At 41.2% G+C, this 20,980-nt stretch overlaps 1 protein-coding gene across 6 annotated transcripts in view; it reads right to left on the reverse strand.

Moving 5' to 3' along the window:
* The window catches only part of MCTP1 (multiple C2 and transmembrane domain containing 1), a 274,684-nt gene that overhangs the window by 19,893 nt on the left and 233,811 nt on the right, over window positions 1-20,980 (reverse strand). For all 6 annotated transcript variants that reach the window (XM_026866731.1, XM_026866730.1, XM_026866735.1 and 3 more), the window contains one exon: window positions 18,849-18,902. In XM_026866731.1, coding sequence (XP_026722532.1) covers window positions 18,849-18,902 — 54 coding nt within the window. The remainder of the gene's footprint in view (window positions 1-18,848; window positions 18,903-20,980) is intronic.

Raw genomic sequence — 20,980 nt, forward strand, 5'->3', positions numbered from 1 at the left:
AGAAGGAAAAAGGAAAGCGAAGTGTTGTCTAAAATTTATTACAAAATCCAGATGATTACAGTAATGTTGGAATGACAGCTGAAAAAATAAATAGCAGGAAACACAAAAATCTGTCGCTCTTCAGGCAATGTTAAGTTGACCGCTGAACAGTCACGACATAGGAAGCATACTGGATCACAGATGATGCTATTTACACTAAATCCTGCAACCAAAGAAGAAAAAAAAAAAAAACCACATCGGAGATACCTAATTTACAGAAGATGAAAAATAGGCGTTCAGTGGGATTTATCTGCTTTCCTAAAGAAACAGATAAACAAAGTACTTTAACCAGTCACCATGTGGCATGCATTTTTCCCACTTTACTTTTTCCTTCATCATCTCCTAACTTGCACACTGCCTATTTAAAAACATTAAAGCACCAAGATCCACAGATACACAAATGCCGGAGGAGGGGGGCTGGGAAACCAGCAGGGAGTAATGAGCCTGACAGCAAACTAACAAATTGCTGCTGTTGAACAGTTCAGGGTGGATGTCGGGCATTAAGCAAATGAATGAATGAGGCTGACTCTAGAGTGAGCAAAAGGGGCACCCAACAGCATTTAGCTTGAAAAGCTGCAGAACGAGTCGGCATTCAACCCATGGCGCACCCCTCGTGGAAGTGGAGCCTTCTGAACACGGAGTTACTTTCAGGAGAGAAAACAGGAAATTGCAAACTGGAGAGCACCTCTCCCGTCCTAAATCCCCGGTCCTCTCCTGACATTTTCACAAATGTCGGATGACATCAGCTGCAAAGGTTTGCCGGCACCAGCTCTCACGGATGCACGAGCGCCGTGCCACCTCCTGTTCCCCCAACCCCACCACTGCCACCTAATTGTGTGGTGCGTCACATCTAACAAGGCGCAGTCTCTTTAGAATAAACTATTTTACTCCCATGGGCCTTTTCAGCAGAGAGGAAAAATTAGACCTCCATATTAAAAAAAAACCAAAAAAAAACAACAAACAAACCAGAAAGCTTGCTTCTTCCAAAACTTCAAACTCATTGCTTACTTTAGTGACATTCAGAAAAGCAACAACCACCAGCCAGAGTGCAGGAATTCCACGACAGCTCCCTTCTTCAACTTTCAGCAAACAGCCTTTGTATTATTTATTGTCTAGTAAATAAAGTTTAAACGCTTTTCAGCCTTGGTTGAAAACTCGGTACCCATTTGCAGTCCAACAACAGCAGGGAATAAAGCTGCCATCGTAAAATGTCTTTTTTCTCCTGTATGCCTGCTTTCCGCAGATTTCATTATTTCTCCTGGATCTGCACACATTGTCATATCTAGGGCACAGCGATGCTAAGTAAACAGGGAGAAGGGTTGTGAAATTTTTATCATCGTTGAAACAACTGGCTGGGAGGTTGTACCGTATTCAACCTTTTTCCAAAGAAAACACCGAAGAGAGAAGGTGCCATCCCTCTCCAAGAAGAGCTGCGCTGTTCTAGCCTGACAGTTTGAGATTAGGCACACAAACACTTGAGGTATTTAGACTTCGTGGCACAACAGTTAGCAAAGAGGCTGCAATAAGCAACCGTACTGGATTAAAGCAGCTCTTTGTAAAGGGCCAGACGTGTGTGGTGTTTAGAAATGCCCAGGCTGCTCTTAAACAAATGGAAGCATCGGACGGACGGACGCCTGCACAGAACAGAGTGGTCAAGAGCAGATGGCCACAGAAATGAACAACCAGAGGTCAAACATATTTGACTTCCTAGAATATTTCTCAAGCTTTCAGTGGTTCAGAAGCTTCCAGTGCAGCAGGACAGCTCCTCGTCCTAATCGCTCTCAATGGGTTTTTCTTCCATCAGTTCGTCCACTCTCATCTTGGACCCACCTAAGCCTGAGGCACCCACACTGCTGTTAGTGGTTCAACTATTATTTCCCCTCAGGTTCCTTCAGAGCTTCTGGGCAAACACCATCCAGTCCTGATAACCTGTTATTGTTCATTCTGTTCATTCTTTCTACAACTTCTTTCACCAGCGCTTGATTTGACGCAGATTCTCTGTCACAGACCACATGGAAACCTCCCCAAGCTGTTCCACAATGAATACACATGCAAGGAATTAGGAGTAGGGCTTAAATCCAAGGCCCTCAGGTAGCTTGCTTTTAAAAGTTCTTATTACCATACACAGAACTTCAAACTTTATTTATGACAAATTTCTTGGAACTTTCTAGAATTTAAAACCAGTCAAATAATACTGGGAAAGCAAATGAGAATTTAAGATTGAGCTTAAAAGAAATCTTTTAGATTGTTCCTAAAAGAAAAAGGATGGTAAGATAACTGTGTGAGGAGAGAGGCAAAAGAGCAGATATATTTCAAAAGATTAGTAGCAAACTATTGTAAAATTTGGTACTAAAGTTGTTGTTGTTTCAATACATTTATTAATCTAGATCAAAAAAGAAGGAAGGTTGAGAGGTCAAGTTTACAGGTGACAGAATTACTTAAGGATGTGATGTCAAATTTCCGAGGAATACGAAAAGGTTAGATGAATGACTAACACCAGTGGCTTAACTTTGCCTAACACCATTGTATAACCTGATGAGGTAATTCCAGCTGATGAACTGAATTCAAGTCAAAAAGATAAAAAAACAGATCCAGAAAAATGCAGACACGAGCTGCTGAAATAATGAAAACTGTAAAAGGAAAAATAAGACAATGAGCAACAGAAAGTACTAGGACATTTTAATTTACACAGAAGATGAATGAACATAATCAAGGTATTCAAAATAATGAATGGTTTAGAGAAAGTAAATTGGGACTCTTAATTACTCTCATAAGGTGCTAGAGAGAAATGTTCCATGAACTTGAAAGGCAGCAGAGGTAAAACTGATAAAAGTAAATTCTTTTCTCCATGCAGCGCTAAACTCACTGTTGGAACTTGCTGCCAAAACAGCACTAATATGAAGAGCTTATAAAACTAACAGCAGAATTCAGCACGCACGCCAACATTTTCCTGTGAAATTATCGAAACAGTGGGTAGAGGAACTATCCATCATTTCAGACAAAAATATGACACAGTTAAAATCTCTTGTGGAACTCAAACAATGAGAGTTTGAGCCAGAATAGAGTGCAGAAGTTACCATGAAAATTAAGCATATACAACACATAAACAAGCTGAAACCTTTCCTGTTAATTATTCAGGGTATTTGTATCTTCATTAAAATGTGTCAGAGCAGTAGCAGGAGAACAAGAAATCAACAGAGGGAATCACCGAGTCACAGAATGGTTTGGGTTGGAAGGGTCATGAAAGATCATCTCGCTCCAACCCCCGACCATGGAACTGCTGGTACTGTAGCCTAGGAAAAAAGCACCGAGTAGTACAGTCCACTGAAAAAAAAAAAAAAAAAAAAAAAAAAAAAAGGTGTCCTGTTTTTTCACCTCAGTCCTACAGTGAGAATAAACTTCTAATAAACTTTCTGAACAAACAGGGTCACCTTTAGTGGTTTCCAGCTACACCACTGAGTTCTTCTAAAAGGAAAAAATCTTGACAGTTCTACTTTTGGCTAACCATTCCCATCCCAGATGAGTAAATGCTTATTTTTACTGTGTTTTTTCTGGTTATGGAGATTTGGGATAAGAGGATGCATGGCAAGCCCATGGCTGTAACATTAGCCACTTACACCCACACTTACATCCTAACAGCTATTTCATGTTTCCTTCTGCAGAGCTCTGCCGATCCACGCTTCGGAATAGACTCATTTTTATTACATGGCTGTGCAACAGCACGTACGAAAACAAACATGTAAGAAGATCTCCAGCATTCTCGGGGAGGAGGGGAAATCTGAGTATCTTCAGCCCTACCTCAAACTGAAAATCACCCGAGAACCTTGCTTGACAAAACACAACAGTGTTTTCCTTTGAGTTTGTTTACTTTTTATTGGTATGACAGAAGAGCTTAGAAATCTGCTGCCACCACCAGTGCCTCAAAACTTTGTAGGAATTTCTTCCTCCTCCTGCAGTATTGAGCCTCCCTCTCCCAGGGACTCTGAGCTTTGGAGGACCCGGCACTCCTGAACACACAGCTCCCGCATGGCCCTGAAATCTCATTCTCTTTCTATCGACCTTAGTCTTTTTGATCCCTGTGCAGCTGAAAATATTAATGTATGCAGTGGAAAATATTGACACAGCACTACAGGGGAGAGCAAGACAGGGAATTCACTAACAAGGCTCACTCAAAACTAGGGGAGTGTGGAAGTGTGTGGTGTGCAAAGCGTCTCCCTCCAGCTCCTGGGAGAAAAACCACCCACCTGCATTACGGTGATGCAGAGGGGATGTCGGGAAGATCCCACTGCAGCTGGAGACGGTGCAGCCTGACTGGGTGCCCGTCCAGGCTTGTGCTTGAGATTGCTCCCCACTGCAGGGAGGCGGTTCAACCTCTTTATTAGTAGCAGTATTAACATTAGTAAGTGATAATATTATTAATAATTGATGGCCATCACTATTATGACTTTTGTGGCTGTTTGCCCCCATAAGGGGAGGGGGGACCTGCCAGAGCAGAGCCTGGTGGGTCCCAGCATCCCTAGAGGATAAGTCTACCTTAAAGCAGGGAGCAGAAAAACAATTAGCTGGACCAGAGGAAATGGGTGAAGACAGTAAAACAGCATTAAATACTAAGTCCTCCATCACCTCTGAGCATGAAGGGCAACAAAGCAAGCCCAGTTAAAACAAACAGGCCCCAAGGGAATGGCCTCAAGCTGCCCAGGGCAGGGTCAGGCTGGCTCTGAGGAAGGATTTCTGTGCAGAAGGGGCTGTTGGGCGTTGGAATGGGCTGCCCAGGGCAGGGGGGAGTCCCCGGGATCCCTGGAGGGGTTGAAGAGTCGGGCTGAGCCAGCGCTGAGGGGTCTGGGGGAGTTGGTAACAGTCAGGGGGAGGGTCATGGTTGGGCTGGAGGAGCTTCAGGGTTCTTTTCCAACCCAGATGATTCTGGGATTCTGTGAAATAAAATGGGCACCACTTCTCAGAAAAGTAGTACAAAAAGCTAGACACCTTCTTCACGGCTGGTAATCATCATTATTTTTTATATTTCATGCAGAGGGTCTATATACCCTCCTCAGTTGTTGCCATGTTGTGTCCTCAGTTGTATTTTGTGAGTGCCTAAAAGACCCTTTCAAGTACAGGGGCACTGCTATGCGTCATTACATGCAGTCCCGGCGTTAGAAGGCTCGAAATCCGCTCAATGGCAAGAGGTTATTATTTATTACACCCTTCTGCGTGGTCATTTGTTTCCAACTCTTTTATATTCCATTTATGTGGCATAAATCCTCTTGGCTGGTTCCAGTGACAGAGTTGTGCTGAGCTCTCCGCTCCCTACCTTGTCTAATATTATGGAGTAAAACAGAAGTATCTTAATTAGAAAGGATGTATATTATTAAAAGAAAGATCCAAATCATTCACCTGAAATATTATTAAGAAGCAATATGTTTTAATCTCATGCACACCACATTCAGTTTTCCTTACTAAAAACGTTACTTTCAATGAACATTTTTAAAAACTCAGCCACCGTTAAAGTGGTTCAAATAGACATGTAAACCTGTAAAACAACAGCAATAACTGAATGCTGCAAATTATGTGGTGGAGGTAATTTAGCACATCTAATCAGAGTTCCAATCTTCTCCTAAGAGTGTAAGAGTAGGACGAATTATACGTGGAAGAGAGGAGGGAGAAAGAAGACAATAAATATTTCCTACGCATTGAAACTTTTCAAAGCTCTAACAGAGGCTAACCTGTGTAGTATATCGTACCTCAGAACTCGTGCCAGGGCTCTGACTATGCTTCTGCCTTCTGTCCTGACATGCTTTGTTAGGATACAACTCTGAATAAAGATGTTAGCAGTGCCCAGAAGAAATAAATCATCTCTGGATGGTACGGATGTCTCGGAAGGGAAAGAACAACACTACTTGCATCGAGGTAGCAGGGCACTGTTGGAGTGCTCCCCATCCCTGGTCAACCCCTCTCTAGATAAATGATGGAAAAAGCAGAGCAGGATTTTACTAGAGCATAATTGTAACAATATTTCTGCTATTTAATTTCATCAAATATATCCTTTCTGAGTCCCTGGAAGCCATTACAGACCTCGTCCTTGTAAATGACCTTATTCAAAATGAAAAAAAAAAAAAGAAAGAAAAAAAAAAGAATATTGAAATAAGAACATGAGGTAGGATCCCACTGACTGCAGACCCCTTTATTTTAAAGTGTCTTCTTAAAAGGTAGTATTTTATTTTCTGAATGTTTTTCATGTTCAGATTGTGAAAAGTAATTCCTGCAACCCTCTTCACCTTCCTGGGAAGATGACAGGAGACACATCTTGGGTGTACAAGTCCTCATACTGATTTTTGGGGACCATTTTTATCAAAAATAATCACTGCAGTCTCTGAAACAGAAGCGTAGATTTATATAATAATTCCAACAGTGGTGACTGGGATTGCAAATATCTGCAGTAAGCCTCACGATTTGCAAACACTTTATGGCTTTCAGGAACAAAAGTGCATTTTTCAACGGGCAGCACACACAGAATATGTGGTGTCGGTGGTCCCAAGGGCTCACCATGAAGTTCTCTGAGCTCCTCTGTCTGAATATGGGAATAAACCCACGTTTGGCCACTTCTGTCTTCACGACTGTTCTATCATTTACAGGAGCAACAGTTTACAACAATAGTTAGTGTCGATCCCCTCTTCAGTTTTAAAAATGGAAGTATAACACATTTCTATCTTTCAGCACTTCAGCATTTTGCCATGACTTTTGAACAATATGCCAGCAGTAAGATTATTAGATAGTTTCTGTAACAGTCTAAGCATCACTTCCAGGTCCAGTTTGGTCAAATTAGCTATTTTCAATACCATTTGGTTTTAACCTTGGACCTTCAAGCAATCTGTTTTGAAACTAGAGAGACTGGATGCTTCTGGCCGTCCTTTCCACCCAAAGGATCTGTGAACCCAAAGCGTTTCTGAATTTCAATGCATAATGTGGCGCAAAAGCCCCTTGTGTACTGAATGGTGTTAACTTGGCCAGAAGTCTCAGGTTGCTGTGTGCTTATCTTAGAGACATAACTCGCACAAATTGTGCATTGGAAATGCTCTGCAACTACGGAGCTCTGCAGACCCTGTCCTCGTGAATTCCTCATCCGTTGTCCCCACCTACCCCAGTGAAACGCAAGCATCCAGACATTTTCCTTCCCTTCTCCTCTCTGCCTTCTCAGTACCATTTCCCCTGACTCACCCTCCCTGTATTTGCTCAGTTACTCCACTGTGCTGCTCCTTATCAAACAGTAATTTCCTAGAACTATTAATACTTGTGACAAATGACACCATTCACAGACTCACTCCCCCAGGGCTCTGGCAATGTGCTTCGCCAACACGGAGGAAATAGATAGGAGAAGAAATGTTTAAAAGAAGGAGAGAAGACCTTTCTCCAGTTCAAAGCACAAGGATAGACTGCTGAATCTTAAGAATGTGAAATCACACATTAGAACATCTCGGTATCAAAATGAGAATAAAGAAGAATAGTCTGTAAAACATTCCTGTGTGCTTGAGGTTCTTCCAGTCATACTTGTCAGTGACCTGGAAGTACAACACTGAAACTGTTTCTTTTCCCCAACAAATGTTCAAGAAAACAGATATTTCAGTGTCCTAGCTAAGGGTCTCAGGAGTTGGCAGCAAAATATGAATTGTGGAGCAAAAATCTGAGGATTTAGGGATTGGTGGGAAATCAATTATTTGATCCCCAAGCCAAAGAATTGGGAAAAAAAATCATCAGCAAAGGAAGTTTCCTCCACTGTTATGCCAATAATAAAGTGTATCGCAGGAAAAAAATGACTTAAACACCCAATATATTTGATTCAATCCCTAGGGTTCAATCATTACTTTCTGTCTTTTATAACTACTCTGATTTGGTCATCTGGAAGAAAAATCTGTCTGTGTTCTACATACTTCATCAAATCTTGTATAAAGTTCTACTTTTACTTGCATTTTAATGCTGACCTGCTTTTAAAAGCAAATGGTATTTCTTCAAACATGTCTTGTCTGCGGTGACACCTGAGCTCCTCATCAAAACAGTCATGTGGAGATGTCAAACATGTTGAGCTTTCCCCACAAAAGTCTTCCAGCAAGCTCCCAAGAAGGGGTTGTGCTGTTTTTTGACTAGATCTGTAGACTCAGTTTCTCAGGAAATTTTCGGGGGGGATCTTCCACAGTGTGAAGTGCTGCTCTTGAAACTGATGGATTTTGTTTGAAGCTTTTTTGGGGCTGTGGCCCAGAATGAGCAGGGCCTGAAGTCTGACTGGAAAACAAGTGTCCTGGTCCAAAACGTTGTGTTTTCCACTCAAAGGCAGCCAGTGCGAAGGACACGAGTGCCCCACAGTCTCTGAACACAGGGGCAGAGAGTTCCAGTCTCCTGAAAGGGGGTGTCTCCAAAAGACTGGCATTTCACCCCTTAGGGCGGCCTCTGCTTGGTGGGTTGTGCACGAGCACGATGCGAACCACATTCTTGATTTAGATTATTTTGAAAAGCACCTTTAATTTAGTCTTGCTTGCAGACAACTGTTGTTGAGCCACTGCACTCCCTCTCCTTAGTTTTCAGGCAGTGGCTTGCAAAAGCAAACCAACAGAAGGACTGTATGTAGCTGTCCTCTGAACACTTTTAGTCCATTATCAAATAAACAGACATCATTTCATTGGGGAAAAAAATCTTCAGCACTTTCAGGAAATGACATTTCCGTATTTATGCATTAAGACTTCAAAATTCAGCATAAAGCTTTTTTTTTTTTTAATATCACAGTGTTGGAACACATTTTCTTCTAAATCAATATATCCTGAGGAAGACGGGTGAAAAGGATTACACAGCGTAAGAGCTGTTAGAAAAAAATATTTAGTCACAAACTGGCTCTTGGCCTATAACATTATATAATGTAATTTCTGATAATGCAGCTTCAAGCATTCCCTGAACAGACTATAAAATCTTAATTTTTTATAGACTGTCCAGAAACCACAACTATTACTATGCAAACCATTCCTCTATCAAAATGCAGGGGTGTGTATTATACTTCAGAAAAACAGCTGAGTAAACTGTTTCTTGATTTTCACTATATGCTATGTATTGATCTAAAATATTCAGGCAGCATTTGTTTTTTGAGAGTGGGAAGGAAAGTAGCCCTGGGACTGCACAGAATAGACAAGAAGGTGCTTTGGTGCACACAAACATACGCACAAATTTCAAATCCCCCCCCCAAATTAAAAAAAAAAACAAAAACAAAAAAAAAGAAACCACAACACAAACCCAACCACAAACTAGCCTCCTACTCAGCAGCAGAGAGGGTATTCTGACGGATTTCTATCTGTTCTTTTTGTATTGGTATTTAAAATTTTAATCAAACAGTAATTAAAGGCCAACCAACAGCTTTTCCATATTTAATTTTAAATTACAGTTAATACCATACATTAAAGGGATAACAACGCAGTGCCGTATATGCTGAAGGCAGAGGAACTGCACCATTCTTCTGTGTAAAATACTAAAAAGCACATCTGCTGAGCAATCGATCTTAAATTACTATTTCTGATTGCAAGAAAGCTTCAGATTAGAAACGGTGTTCTGACTTTTTCACACTGCTACAGAAAAACAGAAAGTAATACTTTTTCGATAGAATGCCTTTCTCTCAGAGCTCTGTGTTACCTAGATGCCATTAGATATCTGTGACATTACATAAATGAGTGGTGTCCATTTTGTTTTTCTAAACTTGTTAGCCTTCGGAACAAAAACAGTTTGCTAACATAAAATCTGTTTTTCCCATCCTGGACTTTGTTACTTTAGCACTTGAGCAGGCCAACGGAAGATAAAAAGGGAAGGGAAATAGGAGAAAGGGAAGGAAGAAAGAAACAATACTTAAATATTTATTAGCCATTTTTCTTACATGTTTCTTGAGACGTAGGAAAATAATCCATGTACATTTCTCAGCTCAATTACTTACAAATAACTTATCTGTTAGAATCAAGTAAATCTGTCAGTTGTGCAAGTTTATTTTTCCATGTGCTATCTTGAGATAAGCAGGTCCGTAATATTAGATTTCCACTGACATAATTGTGCATGAATTCTGATCTGATTTAGTATTACATGGTGCAAAAGGTGACACATTTTCTTTAATATAGCCCATTAGAAAAGGAAAGGAATTGCCAGTGTATGAAATCTGAGGAGTTTGATTGAAAGACTCTGGGACTTTGGGGTCAACTCAGTGGAAAAGTAACTTGCTCAACTACCCCAGGCACTAAGCACTGTGACAAGCAAACCTAATACCCGGTGTAGTTACTCAGTTAGACAATCAATAAAAACACTGCATTATCAGACTGCTACAGCTGTATGTTAACCTATCGTATTACCTCGTCTGCTCCCAAACCGGTCAAACACGCATTTGCTGATCATGCAGATAACACAGATACCACCCCAGTCCTTAAGTCACATTTAATACTAAGCCGGAGTGCTAAACCAACCTTTTATTGCTTTTCCATATGCCATAAATTCTAATTTTCGAGTCTATATCTGAATTGTACACCGAAGACTACATTCACAGCACTACTGAGATGGCGAACCCAACTGCTCCAAAATTAATGTATGTGAGATTTAAGGGAAGTGAGATTTAAGGAAAGCTCTGCACATTCCCACATGGATGCTCAACCCACGCCTGTTTCCCCCGGCACACCTCCGCCCGGGGCTTCGTGGCCTCTCCCTGACTCTTGACATCTCCTGCTGCAGATCTTGGCAGGAGATATGCATAGATCTACCGTAGATCTCCTTCCTCACATCCCTGCCTGCCAAGCACCCCATAGCTGCCTCTATGTTTGCTTTTCTCTATTTTTTTTTATTTTTTTTTTTCCCCCCATGTCTGCATCTCTTTCTGCCTGTTCGAGCTCTTGCTCCCACAGGCTCCCCAACTCAGAGCTGCTCCCACAAGGATCAAGGGTGGGCATCTGTACCCTTGGTGTGCAACTCAACAGAAAAGTCAGTAAATCCACAGAAAAACCACTGCCTTCCCCAGCACTTGGCCCCAGTGCTCGACCTCTCATGAGCCCATACCAGGCAGGAGCAGCCGTGGCAGGTCCCTGCCCCACTGTAAGGATGCTCTATGAGGAATTCAGCTGCTCGGCTTCAGCAAATTTCTACTGAAGGCTGGCAGAGTGCTGCCTCACCCCTGGCCTCCCACCCAGCCACTTAAACTGTCCAGAGTTTCACAGGAATTAGGAAAGCCTCATCCTCTGCATAGCAGTCATCTGTCTCCCTGGTTATTTTCAAGTCTCCGCTACCAGGAGAGTAGATATCAACAAAAATATATACTTTTTCCACACTGAAAACCAATATACTCTTCCCTGCACTTATGCTTTAAAATGTACAGAAGTTTTTTAATGGAATGTTCCTGTGATTAAAGAATTGTCTCCAGGACTGGATTGTGAGCGCTGGAAAATAAGCGCATTTCATATGTGGCACACATCTGGTGCCAACAGACACCAAACCCAACAAGCTACATAAACAAAACAAAGGGCTGCTCTAACCTCTATTCCAACAGAAAGTGGGAGGAGATGGTGCAGGATGGAGAACTGGGAAAAGCTTTTTTTGGCAGAGATGATGTCATCTGATCTATCAGTACTCCAATAACGCTTTTTTATTTGGTCCCCAAAAGGCACGGATACTCCAGGGCAGTGGAGGGGAAGATGCCTGGATACAAAACTCTTGGCAAATCTGTCGGGGGCTACAGGTGCCTGCTGGCTAGGAGCAGTATGTCCACAAACCTCTGCTGCGATGGGTGGAAGCAGTGGATTTTTCTGAATGGAAGGGTATTTAAAGCTTTCTGAAGCAGGTATCACAGCAATTCATTTAGAGGACAAACTGCCCTGGTAAACCACCACACCTTTGGAGCTCTTCTAGTATTATCAGTAAATGCATAAAATTCATATCTGCCAAACAAAAAGGAAGTAGAATGAAGCTAGCTATATGCCCTATTTGTCCACAAGCTTTATTTAGGCCAGTTTTACCTCTTTATCTGCCAGCATATGAGACCTGAGCAGGGGCAAACTCTGCTCTCTACCACACCGTGCTGTGTCCTTGAGGATGCTGCTGCAGAATGCCAGTTCTGTAATTCCACACCACACTGCTCTGGGAGCAGCTCTGCACTTCAGTTCTTTGGGGTGGGGGGGTGCCTCTTTCATTTTGTCAGGATAATATTTTGCCTGGATGATCTGTCCAGCAGCTTCATCAGTGTTCCACTCATCAAGATTAAGTAAGCGATGTAAAATCTTCTACTGGCACACAGGTAATTCGAACTGCACCCAAAATAGGTTTCTGCACCCAAAATACTGTTTGCAAAAACCTGCAATTTATTTTCCCATATTCCTGTACCTTCCTCCATAAAGCACAGCAATGCCTGATCAACTGTCATGGCAAATTTCTGTAGTTGAGATTGCGAATTTTCTTACAAGTGTTTAGTAAAGTCAAAGCTTAAGGGGTAGATTTTCAGTAGTGCTGTGCTGTGAGCTTCAGCCTCAAACCTCATCCCAAAACCCTCACCTGACAACGCAGACCAAACCTCATCTGAAAACCCCCCATCCATTCTGCAGAGAGCCATGTTGCTGGGCATCACCTTCTCCCACAGCATCACCTCTTCATTCTCATTCATGGAATCAAAGAATGGTTTGGGTTGGAAGGGACCTGCCAAGGGCACCTAGTCCAACCCCTCTGCAATGAGCAGGGACACCTTCAACTAGACCAGGTTGCTCAGTGCAGGTTGCTTCACGTACACCGTGTCAACCACAACGTCTGCCACCAGGGACGGGGTCCAGGCAGCACTCATCCTTATGCGAGCACACCCCAACCATCACATTTCTTCTGCCAGGCTTCCAACGCTGTTAGACACTCATTCTGTAGTATGGGCTCTACATTTTGCTGTAGAACAAAGGGCATCTCCCTAAAACAGGTGTTTGGGGCTGTTCTTTGGAAGGCTAAGATGGGGAGACATGAGTAAACTTGAAGACCTACTCAGGCAGCTGGCAAATACTCATGTATTTTATACATAATTACCCACGACTATGTGGCTGGCTTAGAGTCTCAAGTGGTTCATGGCAGCAGCTTAAACAGAACCCAGATCTCATGATTCCTTCTAAAACTACGTTAAAAAGTTCTGTTAGTGAATGAGGAATGGTCCATTCTCACCACTTTTGAGGCCATAAAATGGACGGATGCCTTTGGAGCTAAGGACTAAACCAACCGGCACACGTAGGAAGGCTTCAAAGAGAACCCAGCAGGAAAAGCTTTTGGTTGTTTCCCTCAGGACTCATCGTCTCCCTCCCCTGAGTCACAGAGGAGGTCATACACACATTTTTACTACACCCCATTTTATAAAGTTACTTTTTGAGGAGGCTGGGTGAAAACAAACCTTTGCTTGGCCTCAAATAATTTCAATCTGCCTAGTTATATTAAGAAATAATATTAAGGGTAGAGGAAAAATGTAGGGCAAAATTATGTCACATTCTGAAACAGCTATCATAATTAAGACATATTCTTCATTTGATTTAATAATTTATTGAATTATACTTGGATTACTTAATAAATGAGGAACATTACCCACACTGTATTAGTCACAGGTGAAAAAACCCACGTACATGGATGAGTGTAATTCATTCAACAGTTTATAGACCCACGGTCCCCCAGGGACTCTCTCACACACACATCTCCTCGAGCGCCAAACTTCAGGTATAAATCTCAGGTTCTGATCTCAGCAATACTCATGTTACTCCGCTGATTTTGACAGTATTTCAGAACTGCACTGGGATGAAGAAGCCTGATCTCACTATAACTAGAGCTCTCAGAAGGCTGAGCAGGTCACCAGTTTTCAAAGGCACACACTGATCAGGGAGCCCATCCGATGGATGCCCCAGTACCGGGCAGGCTGAAAACTCCTCTTTGTGGGAGCTCCTCTGCAAAGGCTCCACGTGACCCAAGGCACATCCAGGCAAAAGCAACTCCACGGCGGTGACTCTGGGGTGATCCAGCGATCAGAAACAGCATCAGCTGATGTTCCAGTGTATGGGTTGGAGCAGTCTACACCATCGTCCCTCCTATTATGTACCATTTTGATAAAAACCACATGCCTCTTATCGCCATCTCCATAGGAGTAACTAAACTGAGCCGAAACCAAACTGCACTGAGGAGGCTGACTTTGCCAGCTGTGTACCCTAGAGTGCCCTGCTGTAGGCTTGTTGGTAAGTACACATAGTACAGCTAAGCTTTCAGGGGACAGCAGTTTCATACGAAGCTACAGTTTTCCCTGGGAGCTGTTGCTGGTTTTTTATTTACAGTTAGTATTTAGGCGCTACGTTCACGTACAATTTAATGGTGGAATCAAGCTATAGGTGAACCTATGGATTTATTTGTTCTGGAATTTTCTCTTCACTCCACTCACCCCCCTATTTCTTTATTGTCTTTCCACCATTTATTTTATAGGAAATAACTGCCACTACGATAGATTACAATCTTCTCTTTTATAGAATATAAAAATATAGGCTACATCGGAGTTATCTTTCCTCCTCTACTCTTGGTAAAAATGCAGGGCATGCTTCTGAGACAGGTTACGAACGTGTCTTGGCTTGAAAACAAAGTTGGTACCTCTCAGCAGGGATGATTAAAAGCTTTAAAACATTCTTTAATTTAACTCAACTATCTTTCATTATAAAAGCTTCTAGTTATCTTGAAACATAATAACATTGACTGAGACCTGCAAAGAATTTTTCAGGGAAAGAAAACCTAGAGAGAGAGTAGCTGAAAGTGCAAATGATTTGAATATTTTGTATTAATAAATGTTGTTACTGTTAATAAAAAGGTAAAATAAAGTAGTGCTCATGCCGTGCATCCTCCTCCATTTAAATCTGCAACAGTAGCATTGCTTACCGACCTGATTCTGTGACATGCTGAGGGCTTCCCACAAAATGCTGAGCTGAAATTCTTTGTGATTATCTGAAATCTTATCTGGAGCTTGTTCAAAGAATAAAGCTATGTGGAAAGCATACCTGAACTTCTTAAATGACAAACTAAAATTTTATACAACACGGATTATGCATATTGACTGCCACATTATTATAACATAGCTGTGTTTAAATCCTTTTGATAGCTTGTTGATAACTTGACTTCATGTAATTTAACTGACCCTTATTTACCAAGATACTGTGTAAGCCAGTGTTTGGAAGGGAGCCAAAAAAAAAAAAAAAAAAAAAAAAAAAAAAAAAAAAAAAAAAAAAAAAAAAAAAAAAAAAAAAAAAAGTCGGAGAGAGGAGGGAGAGAAATCAGATCAGATTAAACTGTAGATCTGTGGTTGGCATTGGTTTAGCAAGTGGTACAGAACATATGGAACGCAGAATCCAGTGCTATTTCTTGGAAAAAAAACAGTATTAAACTAAGGACAAATGCCTGAGCCAAACAAACTACAACACCTTTTTCAGTTCCCAGATACATATGACAAAGAAACAAAATTAGAAAGTGTTCCAGTGCTAAGCACCACTTTGTAACTGACACAAGAAGGAGTACACGTGCCATTTTAGTATCTTGGTCATGCTGCAACTGAAGATTGAAGATTAAGTTAATATTCTCCAGTTTAAAAAAAAAATAAAAATTCTGTGACCTTAAGTTGACAATCCTGTCTACCTTAAATGCAGCAGAGGGTGAAAAAAAATTTACCAACATCCAGAACATCAGAATGAGACTCAGTAACACGGTAAGTGCAAATCTACCTTGTCAAACTCCCTTCAGTGTTACACACCACTATTAATAAAACGCATTACTTTAACTAATTACATACATTTGAGCATTCATCATCCTCAGTTTATGAGTCCTCTAACTCTGCAATTCAGGGATGTCGAGCAACGTCCCTCCATCACACGTCCTGTAACCTACATCAGTGCGTGCCCACATGGACCTCATCAAGTAGCCAAAGAGCTGCCCTTTCACTGCGAGCAAGTGACTAATATCTAAGCTGGCTCTAAAGAAAGACACTTTTCATAATCGCCCAACAATCTGCTAAGTGAAAACATATGGATAGGCTTAGGTAAAGCCTGCCAGGGGTCTTTACTGAATGGAAAACAGGTGCTCCAGTTCTGTGCCATGTAATACCCCATTTACCGTTAAGTCCAAAGGTTACAGGACTAATAGCTGCCTTGTGGTAATCAGGGAAAGCAAAGACACTGGCCATGGTCAAACATCTGGGACATATTTTACATACTTGCAACATATGCTTCAGTTTCAATTAAAGTGAGGCTTTGGCACATTTATTAATCTTTTTACTTTTATCGCATAAGAAGAACCATTTACCTGACTTTTCTATTATACCGTATGAAAAAACAAAGAAATAATAAAAGCCAGAGGCCACTGCCAGCTGGCGTTACAAAATGTGCATTTGTTTGGTCACAAAACTTCACTTTGCACACAGCTTTAAGAAAACACATATATGAAATAAAATAATACGAAACTGCACCCTTCCATTTTGACAAAAAGATGTATGAGGAACAGCAGCAGTTAACAGAGCGTGTCTAATGCACCAGAAAGGAAAAAAAACACCCTACCAGCTTCTAACAACAAACAACTCAGTCCTAACTATGTGCTTGTGTTTTACAGTTTAGCCCCGTGCAAAATAACGGCCACTGCCAAGAGTGCTGAGTACACACGGTAGTCCATACAAGCTTATTTTTAAAAGTGTAATTTTCTTTTCCATTCAAGCAGCGTATTCAATCATGAGAACTCAAAATGTTTGCAGTAATGAAGACAGCTCTGAATTTATAAAAATCAACCTAAACACCTTCTGTATGGAAAGACAGCTCTTAAATATTCAGTAAAAGGGCTCACTGCATGCAGACATTGGCAATGTCAGTACTCACTTTTATTCAACCTTGGTAACTAGATCTAGAAAAATGTTTGAACTCCAGTGTCAATTTGAGAAAGCTGAATATTAGATCACAGCATCGAAACCCAGAGTGATAATTCTAATTGGTTATGTTTTGCCCAGCATCTGCTAATCACCAGAGAATTGGGGAGTGGGGGGGCTGACCCCCATCCTCATCTTCCCTCTTAAAGGAGTTTAGCAATTTCCAAAAACCACTGAGCAGTAACTACACAGGCTGGCTTAAACTACAAGTAGTCAAGCACTATTCTTTGTGCACTAATCACAGTGATTAAAATATCCAGGAATACAGACACTACTGGGATGATACTTTTGCACCAGCTCTAATAATAAAGCAGGAAGAAACAGGAGAAAATGGCCTCAAATGGATGTCAGATCGGTGTTTATCAGAAAAGAAATGATGATTCAAAGCCAGCATGTTGAGTTAAAATACAAGCTCTCCACAGCTACATGACTGACCTTTGCAATAAATCATACATTTTATTGCCAGAAGTGTATGCTCATATCATTTAGTGTTAAAAACCATCACATGCGTGTTTTGTAAAAGAAGGTTTTGTTACTACAGTGTTTGCTGATTCTGAAATGATGTAGCTAACGATTTAAGTGATGTATAGAAGAATTTCACATAATAACTTTCTGTCAATTGTAAAATGTTTGAGCTGGCAATGGAATGAGGAAAATACTTTTTTTTTATCATCTCTCAGATCTTGGGTGTTAGCTAACAGAAAAATAATCATTCAGGGGATTAACTAATCACGGTGAATTTTCTGACATTTCAAATGCTGCTGCCAGCATATGAATTCTTACAGTGGTATATAACTGTACATCTCAACTAGAAACAAAGGTCAAGGGCATAAATTAAGATACACTGTTTTTCTCCTCTCGGAAAAAAAAAAAAAATTCATTGCTTTACTACAACGGAAGTGGGGGGAACATCTGTGAAGGTCAATATCATCTGTATTTCAATTCAGAATTCTTGCAAAATTATCTGGGTGGGTTGTTTGTTTTTTTTTTTTTCCTTTTCTTTTCTTCCACAAATATCACCTTCCTGGTACGAAAATGCCAGCAACAACGGGGCTGCCTTCACTGCACTCGCCTCACCGGAAAGCTGTCCCGCCAGCGCTAGCCACCGCTTCAGCGGGGCAAGGTCATTCTAATTTCTTTTCTCTGGTTTTTCCCTCTCCCTGGGGGACAACCAATCCAAGCAGTCCCATAGCTTAGCTCAATAAGGTGTGGAAATGAGCTGTTATTTACTGTGGTTGCAATTCTCAACCCAACCAGCAGCCTCCAGACCGAGCCATGTTTGCTCAAATAGCTGAACGATCTGCAACAGTTTCCCGGCTGGCCGGGCCACGATGCCAACTTCAAATCAAGTGGACGTCTATGAGAATTGTGATTATTTAAATGTCATACAGAGTGCAAAACGTTTCAGCCGTTCCTCTATCAAGTAATTCGTTGAAAATTATAGATGTCAATATCCCATTTTTGACCAGTATGGAGTTGCTATTTCTACACCATTTTTCCCCTAAAGTGCAGCCCTATTTGTAATACTCAAGACAGGACAAATTTTTGTCCTTCAAAAACAGTTGTCACTGCAGTTATCTTCACAAGAGCTATCAAGTTTCAGACAGGCTGAATTATTTTTGTTCCTGGCAGAAAAAATATTTGACCCAGCTCTGGACCAAGAAAAAAAAAAAAAAAAAAAAAAAAAAAGCAGGATTTATAGTCCTCTATCCTTTCCTGCAACACACTGTAGCATTGTTAGGATGATAAACAGCTCTGTCCAATTTTCTGGACTAAAACACTTCAACTCCTTTTTTAACTGTCTGTAAAAACAGTGTCATGTCTAAATTCTCCCATCCCCAGATACCCAAGTGCTAGGAAAGATAATTACCTTGTCATCTCTGTCATCCTCTTCTTCCTCGTCCTCTAGCATGTCCTCCACTACCTGCAGACAGAAACAGTAGTAGTTGTCATGATTTCAAAAGGAAGAGTTTTGTTCTGTCAATTCTAAACCTTTTGTAGATGAAAACTTTATTAACATTTGAGATAAATGCACAGAAGGAAAATGTACAACTAGGAAAAAACACTTGATCTAGAGATTCAAATTTAGGAAAGCGTTATAGCTTTAATCGACCTACATTTGGGAATTATATACTGAAAATCCTTCCTGTACAAAATGCTTGCTTGACAATTTAAGTATTTAAAAGGTAGTTCAAAATTCAATATATGATTGTTTTAACTAAAGGAATCCTTTGTCAGTTCCACTGGTGCCTATGCAGCACATACGAGTGCTTGCTTTAAATTTACTGTTACCTACAAAAATGTGCAACATTTTTAACAGAATTTACAGCATTCACCAGGAGATTTTATTTAAGAATACAAAGCCAGGAATAAAATCATACTAGCCCATCCCCTTATGATCTACAACAATAATACATACCATATGCTCTATCAGCGTTAGCACTCTGTTTCTTAATAGTGATTTTTTACAATCTGTGCATCTAACTTCATGCACATACATTGCTAGCTGCAGTTGCCACATGCCTGCATCTATGTATTTTTCCGTCTAAGCAGGCTTTTCAGTCTAACACTACAAAGCACACACATGCATTCAATTCACTCTAAAAAATTAATAATTATTAATCACACTGCGAACATGAAATGAGCCACTATTAAATCTAGTTTACAGAGAGACTAAATGACTTTTTGAAGATGGACAGTGGCAGATTCGGACGCAGAACTCACAAAACCCTCTCTCATAACACTGTGACCAAGTCTTCAGCCTACCCCGTGGGGAAAATTCTCTGCTGGTGGAATTGGAATAAACTTGTGCCTCCTTATGAGCAGAAAATTATGTGGCTCTTTATATCATTATTTATATGTAAGTACTTATTAGGATATAAGAACAGCCACAGTAAAGGTCAGCAAAGATCCACCCAGCTGAGTGTCATACGCAAAAAAGTATATTCTATGTATTATAACATATACAGAAAAAAGACCAGAGAAGGAAAAACTCATTGGTATGAAACATTAATATTTTGGTCTGTTTTACAGACTTGCCAGCAACGATGACAGTTTCCTCTGTTACACAGGTGAAGCTACAAACAGTTTTAGTGTACATGTTGTCATTTAAGACAACACATTGAAACTGTCACTTCACAATCACAAACACCCCCCCCCAAACACAGCTGCAAGGATTCGCTCAAGTCCAAACTGATGTCCAAGAACTAAAGGGACTTTACCACCATCCAAGAGCCAAAAATGTGAAAGAGAAGAACTGATAAACGAGAAGCGTGTGTATCAGATGCCTTTCCGTGAGTTAGCTCAAACATCAAGGAGATCCCAGTTAATCACGTTCCATGGGCCCACGCAGAACGCAAACACCGCACGGGGTGATTCTACAGCGCCCTGCCCGCGCCAAGCCAAACACAAGGCTCAAAACATCTGCAGTTTCAGCTGCTTATCCTTGTTTGAGCCTGGTGACAAAACACCTCTAATAACAAAACTGGGACTTTGGAGGGGAAAGAGCCTCCGGTTTTGCCTCCTGGCTGCTCCATCCCGGAGCTTAGAATCAGAAGGAAAACCAGCAGCACAATGAAACAGTAGGGAGTGAGCATGCCCCAAAGCAGAAGGAAGAAGCATAACCCAAGCAAAGGAACCATAACTCTCGAATTCTCTTCTGTCCAGAAGAATGATTTTAGCAGGAAGAGCCTGACTGACCCGATCTCCTGCAGCCTCTGACCTGGTCAGGTGAGTCCCCTCAGGGTGAATCAAGGCTGTGCTCTATCCACTCTCCATGAAGAAACCTCCCTCACCAGTTTCTCCTCAGTTTCCCTTTTAGGCCAGCTCTGCTCAATTTCTTAAAGACCGGGGATCAGAGATGGTGCCCAGACTTTGGGATGGTCAAACCTCTCCTCACGGAGAGAGGGAAATGTCAAGAGCATGTTGCTGAAATGCTTGTCAGCTCCTGCTTAGCTCAGTACACTGTTTTATGCATCCCACTCGGAGGTGTCTGAGAGGTCC

This window comes from Athene cunicularia (genome assembly GCF_003259725.1).
Source record: "Athene cunicularia isolate RWA chromosome Z unlocalized genomic scaffold, athCun1 chrZ_part3, whole genome shotgun sequence".
NCBI classification, from domain to species: Eukaryota; Metazoa; Chordata; class Aves; order Strigiformes; family Strigidae; genus Athene; species Athene cunicularia.